Genomic DNA, 11,155 nt, shown 5'->3' with positions numbered 1-11,155 from the left:
AATTTCCGAGGCAATTGGCGGCGGAGCGCGCCAGCCAGCGCAAGGCCGAGGAGGCGGCGAAGGCATGGAGCCGGCAGGAGGCCGAGACAGAGGCGGCGGCGGCGGCGAGGGCTAAGGGGAAAATGCCGGTGCTGAAGAAGCCGAAGAGGGATGTGAAGGTGGAGCCGATCACCATCGACTCCGACGACTCCGACTTCGACGCCTACCTCGCCAGCTTCCGCGACAACGCGGCCGGGTTTTTTTTAATTTTAGAATTATGTAAAAAACTTTATGTTTAATTAAATTTCGTCGAGTTTAGTTAAATTTCGCCTACTTCATTTAGATTCTGCCGAATTTAGTTAAATTTTGTCTATTTTCAATTTTTTGAGAAGATCTTACTGGGGGCGCAGTTGGATCACGGTGGAACCCTAAAAAACTAATTCCGTCGGCGCCCTGTCAAACGGTCTGAAAAACGTCTACACCAGATGCCAAATAGAGGGACGGCTAGATTTGCTCTGAGGATAACTTCATGAAAAGTGAAAAGGCGAGAGAAAAGAGAGGCTGGACCTTCCATGTTTCAGGGAGAAAAGCGCGTGCAAAAGATAAGAAAAGCTGGACCTGCAGGCGCTAGCTCAAAAGACGGGTCTGTGACAATCTGTCGGCCCACTGGTCCCAAAGCAGCGCCAGCCCGACTACCCAAAACTGGCCCACGAGGAGGAGGCGGACGCGGGGCCGGCCCATCCTGCTTTTCCCATATCACTCGCCGAGCGAGCAGCTTTCCGGCTTTCCCTTCCACCAGCCGGCGGCGTGCACCACTTCTCCCCCACTGCTGCTCGCACAGTCTCGCAGCTCCCGCCACCTCGCCGGTTTTGCTCGCCGAGAGGGTGGTCGGAACCGACCCAGCCGCAGACGCCGCCCATCTCTTCTCCCTCCCTCTCGGGAGCTCACCTCGGGGAGGCGGAGATCCGCGCGCGTCCGCACCCTATCACCCGGTTCCGTCACAGGCTTCCTGCTCCAGTCTCCAGCAGCGGTACAATCCTTACTCTATAGCAGGTCTCCAATGGCAGAAACCTAACGCTAAACCCCGTCTGCCCTGCTGTCAGGCTGGCGCGACGAAGCATTACTGTTCTTTTCCTGTTCCGCTGGTTCAAGTTTGAAGTTTCCAGTTCCTAATCTGTGCAGGGCCGGTGCGGTGCGTAGGTGGGAAATTGGCTCGCCATGGTGGTTACATAGAATGACGCATTCGGGGGCCGTGAGCTGCCATCGGTACGGTTTGTGGGCAAGTGGATCCGCCCCACTTATCGTCATCAGCGCATCAATGATGCAGTCTTCCCGAGTCAGAGCACACGCTGTGCATTTGGATTGTCCTCCTAGAACCGAGCAGAAAAATGGCGGCAGTCTAGTGGTGATGCGGCCGTACCAATCGCCACGGTCACAGGACGATTTCGCTAAGCGAAACAATGAGGGTAATGTGGTAGTGATGCGGCCAGACCGGCGACTGTGGGATGGTTTGGTGGGTGATGCGGCCACTGGAAACAGCAGACCAGCTGCGGACATTGAGAAGGCTGTTCTGTCCCTGCAAGCTAAGCCATGGAAGCGCCTGGGTCAGTACTCAGATGAGGGGGTGGATGGGGTACATTTGCCGAAAGACAAAGGGATGCTGTATCTGGGCAACCTTCGCAGGTATTGCAACAACGGGAAGCTCATTCAAGCTTGCTGTGTGATTGACGAGATGGTGCTCCATGGCCAAATTCCGGATTCTAAGTGCTGCATTAGATTAATCCGTGGGCTTGTTAAAACTGGCAAGGCGAATAAAGCCAGGCAGGTTCTCGAGGTCATGGTGCTCTCAGGTGGGATTCCAGATACCATCACCTGCAATATGCTGATCGCTCAACTTTGCCGAGGAGGACAGCTGAGTTCTGCCATGAGCGTATTGGAGGACATGAGGTATAGCGGTACCTCTCCTAACGGCATCACTTTTAACACTTTGATTAGGTGCATGTGCAACCAGCATATGTATGACAAGGCAATCACTTTTTGGAAAGAGCAGCTTAGAATAGGTTGGCCACCGTATGTTATGACGAACACCTTGCTTGTTGATCTTATATGCAAAAAATGCGGTTCTAAGCGGGCCATGGAAGTTTTGGATGAACTTTCTTTGGAGGGATGTCAACCTGATGTAGTCACATACAATGCTCTCATTAGTGCGTCATGTAAAGCAGACAGGCTGAAGGATGCAAAAACAATCCTAACTCGTCTTATTGCTGAAGGTCTTGAGCCAAATAGTACAACTTATTGCATCTTACTCCACTCCCTCTGCAATAAGAGAAGATGGGCTGAAGTTTGTGATTTGCTTGCACACATGAAGCGGGCAAATTGTGAGCCTGATGTTACTGCCTACAATATCTTTATCAACTACTTCTGTAAGTATGGGCATCTAGATCAGGCGATTGATGTGCTGGAGAAGATGGTTAGTGATAAATGTTGTCCTGATATAGTGACATACAACACGCTCCTAAATGCAATCTCTAAAGAGGGTATGGTTGAAGAAGCTCTTGTGATAGCCCATTTCATCAGACAAAACGGATGGCAGTTGGTTCTTATTACGTACAATACCCTGATAGATGCTTTAGCAAACAAGGGTGAGGTGAAGAAAGCTATGGTTCTGTTTGATGAGATGGCTAGTGGTCGGATCAGTCCCGATGACATCACTTATGGTTCACTTGTTATGGGCTTCTGTAAGAAAAACATGAGTGAAGAGGCCCTGGAGCTCTTGAATCGGACGCTTGCTCTTGGGTTTCAGGTTAAAACAACTACTTTTATCATGGTGATCCAGGCATTATGCAGAGATGGTAAAGTGGAAGCTGCTGCTGAAATACTGCGAGTAATGGTATCAGAAACTAATAACACAAATAGTTCATTTTATCTATCTATAGTCAGAAGAGTCGCCAAATCAGGCAGGATTGAAGAGGCAGAAAGGCTTCATCAGGAGTTAATTGACTGCAAAATCCTTAAAAAAGATTCCTTAGTTGTTTTGAGCAGCTAGTCAGTAGAGCGTAATATTCTCCAAGATACATCACCGTGAAAATATGGAACTCAGAACTCAGCTAACCTAAGCAGATAATTCCTGGAATTTGTGCATAATGTCTCGGCAAGCAAAGGTACAAGTACAATACACTTTCTGTTTTATCGGTGGTTGTTTATGTTATAAATTTTACACACACAATTTGAATTGTGAACTTGATGCTCCTTTTCAGCCTATTGCAGCTAAAGTTTGTCTTTCACCTTTTAAAACTATTGTGACTCTAGATTGTATATGCGCTAGCGCTATTTAAAATGGCAATGGTTCAAAAGAAGCGCTTCCATGCGTTCCATAGATCAATGTACATCTTCTTTTTGTTGTCTACGGCGGCAATTCTTCTTATTATTCATGCTAGCACATATTATAATTGTTCAATAGCCCATATTATCACTATACTTTTTTTATTACAGTTGTTATAACACAGATTTTGTGAATGTAGGTTCATATGCACCACAAAGTTAATTTAGTTACATTTACAGAAAGTAGCTGTGATAAGAACATTCCTTTGTTATGTAACTTAGCATCTCATTTCTCTTACAGTGCAAATATTATTTGTTTGCACATGTACCTAAATTCACATTTCGCAGTACCACAAAGTTTTTTTTTGAGTTCTTTCTGAACTGTACAAACTCACGTTGGGTGTATATGGGCTTATGTTTGTTAGGCTCCCTCATGTTCCTCGTTATATGTTCCTAGAAGTACATAACTAAGGTTCCATTTCTTAGTGTATTTGAGCTATGTGTGAGGCATATTTGATTTTAAAAGGAAAAAACTAGACCCTATGGAGATTACACCCGTGTCTTTGTATTAAAGGGGAAGACAATTGTGGGCACCACTGAGGAGGTCAGGCTTCGAATTTCGAACACGGGTGGGCTGTGCGTGCACTCACACCACTAGCCAACGCAGTGACATAGATTAGAACACAAAAAAGCATGCACCTATACTCATTGATTTAGAAGTTGATGAGCTCTGCACCCCTTGAGCTGAAACAAAGGTTTAGGCTCAGTTTACGACTGCTGTGCCGTCTTGTGCCTATTTATAAACCTGCTACGGAAAATAAGCTGTGAAGAAAATGTATTACTCTGCTTGGTCATTCGGGGACAAATGGTTGTCCTCATGTTCTCTCATATGTTTTGAAAACATGATTATACATACATCTTTGCAGCTTGATTAAGAAAAGAACAGCTAGCCAAAACACCTAAATATCTAATAGTAGCTCAACCAAGCCAGGTTTCATAATCCTGTGATACCAGACAGAGCCTTAAGACGTTAACAAATTCTCCCTTAAATTTTCAGCTCAGCAGAATTCTGGCGTAAACAGTTGAATTGCTAACGACTTATGCGAGTTCAATGATACCTTACCATGTGTTTATTTTTCTTCAGGTGCCCTTATGAGATTGAGAGGACCGTTGACCCAAACCACACATATATGCTCTTTTTGATGGTTCTCTACAAAATCGACTCGCAGTAGTATGCATATGTGCTCCATTTGCTAAGATGTAACTATGCTGTGGGCTTATCCTGTCGGCATCACAACTTAAAGTAGTGCTTTTGAATGTGGTTCATGGTGTTGCAGTGTTCCTGAAATATTTATCGATGCGCCGGGGGGCAAATCATCATGCTGTACTATTTTGGTTTCGGAAAGTATTGTCTGAAATTTGGGTCCATGTAGTTGCCATAGCAATCGGGCACGTCCGATCTCTGATCTTTTAGGTGCGATCCCACGTAGTCGTCTATTTCTGAAGAAAAGGTGTCAGTGACAGTCGCCAGTGTTGATGGGTATGTACATACTGGAACTTGTAGCATTTGAGTTTGACAGATGAGTTGTGCGTAAGATGCAGTCTAACTTAGCAGCAAAAGTATTAAGTGCTTGAGAAACTTTTTTTTTTACAACAAGTGCTTGAGCGACTAACTGAGACGAGGGTGGTGGGGGGTGGGGATGCCTTTCTTTTTCTTGAGTAGGAAGTACAAAACAGAACTTGGATAGGGGTAGTCATATTAACCGAGAACTGAATTCCTGAACTGAAAGAACCGGGCTCAACTTGATTGGACTGAAACCAAATATTTTGGTGCCCAATTAATTGGTTATCAACTCTAGAAAACTGAATTTAATTTGGATAAATTCGGTTTCGGCATTCCGTACCTGAAATAACGGGACAAAATAAATAAATGTGGCACACACTATGTCAATCCTATGTTAGCTTAGGTAGAATGCTACTTGCTTGCGTCAATTACGCTAAATTCTGCACCATGTGATGATTTGATGATATTGTGTTGTTTTTTGCTTCATTTCTTGTGAAGAATGATGGAAAATCGGAAAAGTTTTGGCAAATTTTTTTTAGAATGTGTTTTCTACTCTGCTTTCAGGTATACTTCGGTTCTGTGTGGTTAAAACCAAGAACTGATTGGTTTTCATATTCTTGAAACCGAATTTCTCTAATAAACCAAAGAACACGTGAACAAACCGAAATTTAAAAGAACGTGGCCCTAATAAACCAAAGAACACGTGAACAAACCGAAATTTAAAAGAACGTGGCCCATGCAGGTCTCGAACCTGCGACCTTCGCGTTATTAGCACGACGCTCTAACCAGCTGAGCTAATAGGCAAATTTGTTATGTATTAAATCCGTAATTATAAAATATCTCTCTGATCCTAAATTGTTGTCGAAATATTACATGGATCTAGACGCTTTTTAAGAATAGATACATCCATATTTGAATCAAGAATTTAAAATCAGAGGAAGTATTATTTAGGTGAAGCAGACGCCATAATTCCATGAAACGGGTGGTGAATTGGCGGCTGCATACCGCCGGAACAAAGGCAACAGACGGGCAGACGACACACCACCTCCACCGCACCTCTTACATGGCGTGCGCCTGAGCACCATCAACGCTTAACTTTACGACCGTACCTGGGGAGCAATCCATCGACAATGGCCATCTTTTTTCTTTTTGCGAGTACAATGCACATCTTCTATTCCACCCAGTATCACTCAACAAATAGTAATAACCTTAATGAAAACCTCACACGTAGGGTCTCGATCAGCGAATACAACCAGATCTTTGGAAATAGTGGAGCTTGATATTTCTCTTCATGTATAACTTCTCTACGTGCACGCCAAACAGGAAACAGCCCATAACGTAGTGATAACCTTGATGAAAACCTCACACGTAAGGTCTCGATCAGCGAATACAACTAGATCTTTGGATTTTCTATATCATTAGCTAGTACCAAATGCTACAAGGCGTTGGACGGAACAAGCTTACCATCATAACACCCAGGTGATTGATACTATCCAATGCTTGAGGGAGAATTTTCAGCTACTTCGTTGGCTGCTATCTCCCATAACTGTGTGATTCTTGAAGAACGCGAATTTTGAAAATTGCCCAAGGTAAGCAAAATAGCTAATGAGATTGCTCAAGCTGACTAGGGCTTGTTTTTCAGTCTCTTTTGAACATGTATGTTGGACTCTCATCTACCTAGCGATACCTTACCTTTGATGGTGAATGATGTATTTGTTTTTGCAAATCAATAAAGCTACTTGAAAAAAAAACTCATTAGATGGCATTAGAATTTTTTTGCCCACATAGTGGGATGGACGGAATCAGATCGATATTATGATGTCATCTCCTTTTTGTTTTATGCTCGTATATTTATATTGATCTCTATTATTCCCTAAATAAGAGATGGTGGTCATGATGTTTTCATCACATCTCTTGCATCACTCTTTTCTCCTAAAAGGTAAACTTTAACCAAAAATAACTACCTAACTAACTCAAATAGAACAAGGTCATCCACGACAAACTACTTAACAAGTCTCCAAAAAATATCTAACACAAAGATTGAAAATATGTCTTGCTATTGAGCTTTGAGCATGCGATGATGTCTTCATGCGATAGGTCATATGTTCTTTATCCATGCCAAAGCATGAGCATTTTGCTGCTCTAATATTGAAACCGTAGAAAAAGTTACAGCCAACTTTGAGAGATTTTCTCTATCACTGATTTCGTTGTCGGTAGCCATGTCACCATGTCAACGCACTGCAACAATAAAGGAGGACGAAGAAGAAAGGAACAACCGCTAAGTGTAGAGGATCCATCGTTGTTGATGTCGTCACAATACGCACCTGCCGCGAACGACGAGATACAGGGTTCGAAGAACCCACATTGCAGGCCATCCGATTTGAATAGGCAATTAGGCCAACACTGCAAACGGCAAAACAAGATGTCATTTTTTATGGTCCTTACATGGGTCAGAATTCATTAGCAATGTAATCAACACGAGGAGGCTCACCAAGTGTGACATTTTCGTACTTTGAAGTACCAATGCGGTCTAGCAAGTTTTAGATGTAAAAAACAATGCTAGTGAAGCAAGTGGAATTTTAGATTACTCACCGAGTACAGCTTTGGCAATCTCTTATGAGGAATAAGTACTTGGGCAGAAACAACTTTTCATGTCAAAGCTAAACCTATGATTTCGCATTGTTGGAAAGGTCTAGTTCGGCTCATTTAAAACCGGTACAAGTGATTTGTAGAGGTTGCGAGAGGACAAGTGGCTCGGTGATACCACTCTATGCTTAGCATATATAGTATTCAACATCATCCGAAATAAGCATGCCATTGTGGCCTTCTGTCATTAGGGTGGCACATTGTAGCCTTGATTTTTGGCGATCTCTTTTAGAACATCCCTTTCATGCTTCTGATGAAATAGCCTTCTATTATACCGAGAACGAGATACTCAATAAAGTGTACAGTTTGAGAACTATCACTTTCGAGGGGATCTTCGCTCTGCCGTCAATTTTTCCATCCATTATGTGTTTAGCCCTTATAGATAGCCATTTTCTATTTAGATCCATTTTTTTAAGGAGACTAAAGTTATATCTTAAAATTGAAGTGTTCCATTGGCTTCCAAGCAAAATAAGTTAATCCTATAGAAGAAAATTTGATTAAACAACAGTGGCAAGAGGATCCACATTGTAATTTTTGCTTCGAACAAGAAACCATTTAGCATTCATATTTTTTGACATGTGAAGGCATGGCGCTTTTCATTTGGCACTTACTTCACCACATAGCATGGACAACATACATTCTTTGCTCCTGGTTACAAGGAGTCGGAGTCCCTGTGCTCTTCCATTTCAGTGAGGGCTGCAACAATGTTTTGATCCATTTGGCTATGTCAAAATGATACCATGCTGAGAAAAAAACCACTCAGCTATTCCCATGCTGCTAGCTTGTACCAGCTAGCTGTTATTAGCTTTGGGCTTTGTTACGGTTCGCAGCACAAGCCAACAGGGTGTGACACCAAAACGCAACTCGTCACCTTTATAAGTGTTAGAAAACGAGATGTAAACGAGATTGAGAACAATAAGAATGAATCAGTGTCTTCTGTTGATGATGTTGAAACATATATATACAGGGTGAGAAGGCAGGTTTGTACAGAAGCCTGTTTGAGGGGATGAGAATGAACCATCGTGATGGTAGTCAAAACGGAAATCGCACGTGTGGTTTTACAAGTAGGGATTAACCCTTAATTACATAATTAATTAAATCCTAACACTCCCCCTAATCACTACTTGTTCTTGTGAGTTATCATCATCTTCAATAGAGTATCCTCCAAAAACCCTGTGGGAAAATATGAGGAGATGGTGTATGATATGTTGCTAAAACTTTTTCAAACCCAGTGGGAAAATAAGGAGAAAATGTTATAACATATAATGGTTATTGTCTCCGTGATAACTCATATGGGAAAACCTTAAAGAAGGAGAAAAACCCCATGAGTTTAGAGACCAATATTTATGTCTTGTATATTTCCTTCAAAAACCCCGGTGGGGAAAATTAAGAAATATGACATCAGTATGCCTTGTATACTTCTTTTAAAAACTCCAATGGGGAAAATAGGATGTATGACATATGGTCTTGTGTTGATATTACCTCATTAAAAACCTTGATGAGAACCGTAAAGTAAACTCATAAAGGGAAAAAGAGTGTAATATAATATTTGAACCCCCTGAGGTTCGTGAGGATAAAACAATCTGGGGGCAATATGAATAGTGATATTGCTCTTTATATAACCTGTTTGCATCCATGCAACACAAGCAGCATTATCTTTCTAGATAATGGTTAGTGATTCAATGGAACCAATACCACATAATTTTGCATGTGGTTTATCATTCTGTGAAGACATGCACACATATGCATGATGTCCGTGGTGATTCCAGAATGATGATGTGTAGCCACTAGAGTGAAGTTTTGAAAACTTTCTTAGGATGGCTATCCCACCATGTAGGAACACGAAGCATATTTTGATCTAACTTTGTGGGATCTAATAAGTAGTTAGAGTTAGTTTATCCGATGATATTGGAGTTATGATATCTCTTGTCCATCTTCTCATGGTTTAAATGGATCTTTCTCTACGTCTAGAGATTGAACAACCATGAGAGATTCGATGGATAAGATTTGTTTATGTTAAAAATTTCCAACACTTTCTGGATATAGGTACCTCGGTGTACCATAATACTTGAGATAAGATGTTCGAGTTTTAAACCCATGTAAATTTGGTTTTACCCGGATCCTTTGTCTCAAATTCCGTCTTTAGGTGATCGTATGTATCACGAAACTTCTTGATGTATACGCTTGGAAAATCATCATTGTTTGAGTAGTCCTTTAGTGGAATAAACTCATTTAGTCAGTTGTACCAATTTACCCGACTATGTTAATAAGCCATGTAGTGACTTATTAAGGTTTTACACTATTCATGTTGCGTCTTTCATGTGTATTCGGAAATTAGGATTCCTTGAGGACCCAATATGTCCAAATCAAGTGACTCATAAAAAAAATTGTCACTACGTCTATCAACCGCATAAATAGACGATTTAAAACTGCCATTGAAATATGTTATCGGAAAATGATTCCACACATATATGGAGAATTGGTTTCGGGTATCTGCGTGAACCCTTGTGCTACAAGCCTCGCTTTTGAGTTTCCCCACCTCGTTATTTTCATTCCTCTTTTGAAAGAAAAATTGGTGTAGGTATTACTTTCGCTGATACCTTCCTTTTTATTGAGCGAAGCTGATTCTGCTTGCATTGCATCCTTCGATTGAACCCGGTCCGAGTGTTTACACACTATGCCATGGCCATGGTCTTTGGACGAGGATCATTTGGGAGGTTGTTTGCAATTATAGTGTAGAAATGTATGTCGACAATTTTGTAGTCTTTTGATGATTCTCCAAAATCTAGATATTTGTGCATGGTTCCGTGTGTAGATCAAACACACGTGAGATCATCATATAGATGAATATTATGTACCCATGATGACTATTCGCAGTTTCCCAATGCGGTCAAGTCTAGGTATTCCGATGTCCCAGTCATTATGTGCACTATTGAGCTGGGTTTGTGGAGGTTTGCCTTCCACTGGGAGTATACTACCCATTTTGTATCTATCAACGTGAAGTTGAATTGCATTTACTGTGTTTTTTAGAGTATACTCATAACTTTCCTTTGTTGCTTGCGAGAAGCTAAATCATGTACTGTGGCCGTACTTCTCCCCCTCATGTATTGAATGGAGAGTTGAGTGGTTTTTTAATTGGTACCTCCACTCTTTCGGGCACATTAGTTGCATGAATAGATGATTTTATGATACTTTTGTAGTCCGTAAATGAGTATCGCAGATTATTTGCAATGTGTTGCAAATGAATGATTTTCTGAAATTGAGGTTCAGATCCTTGAGTACGTGGATTTGAGAAGAAAATGTGCTATACATTCTTATTAATTTCCTGGCATTCTTTCTGGTACTTGAAATCTCCCCCTAATGCCTGGAAATGCTCCTTGGTGATATAGACAGTGTACTGACCATAAATAACTCTCCATGACAGGGACTTGAGGTATTTGTAAGTGACGGAAATACAGTTATTCCTCGCATAGATCCCAAATCTGTGAGGGGGCATTGATGTGATATCGGTATTTAACGGAATAATCGCAGATGGAAAATCTTTGGTTGATGTCCACGTATAAATAGGATAGGGGAATTATTACGATATGCAGTTGTTCACTTATGAATTAAGTTAGCAGCGTGTAGAACTGGGTGACCCAACAT

General features: G+C 41.7%; 1 protein-coding gene and 1 non-coding gene across 2 annotated transcripts; one reads left to right on the top strand and one right to left on the bottom strand.

Moving 5' to 3' along the window:
- The first annotated feature begins 725 nt into the window (after window positions 1–725).
- LOC100824400 (pentatricopeptide repeat-containing protein At1g08610) lies at window positions 726–4,732 on the top strand. Its single transcript, XM_010236518.3, has 3 exons — window positions 726–1,009; window positions 1,162–3,140; window positions 4,445–4,732. The coding sequence occupies exon 2, from the start codon at window positions 1,214–1,216 to the stop codon at window positions 3,023–3,025; it is 1,812 nt and encodes a 603-aa protein (XP_010234820.1). The 5' UTR covers window positions 726–1,009; window positions 1,162–1,213; the 3' UTR covers window positions 3,026–3,140; window positions 4,445–4,732.
- Window positions 4,733–5,594: 862 nt separating this feature from the next.
- On the bottom strand, window positions 5,595–5,668 carry TRNAI-AAU. Its single transcript has one exon. It is a non-coding gene; the product is annotated as a tRNA-Ile (tRNA).
- Window positions 5,669–11,155: the final 5,487 nt, after the last annotated feature.

The sequence above is a fragment of the Brachypodium distachyon genome, chromosome 3, assembly GCF_000005505.3.
Source record: "Brachypodium distachyon strain Bd21 chromosome 3, Brachypodium_distachyon_v3.0, whole genome shotgun sequence".
Taxonomy (NCBI): domain Eukaryota; kingdom Viridiplantae; phylum Streptophyta; class Magnoliopsida; order Poales; family Poaceae; genus Brachypodium; species Brachypodium distachyon.
Note: the sequence above shows the minus strand (reverse complement) of the source record. Positions and strands in the feature narration are given on the sequence as shown.

What these genes read in the sequence shown, in the direction of transcription:
- LOC100824400 (XM_010236518.3), top strand. Translation starts at nt 1,214, where the DNA reads ATGACGCATTCGGGGGCCGTGAGCTGCCATCGGTACGGTTTGTGGGCA.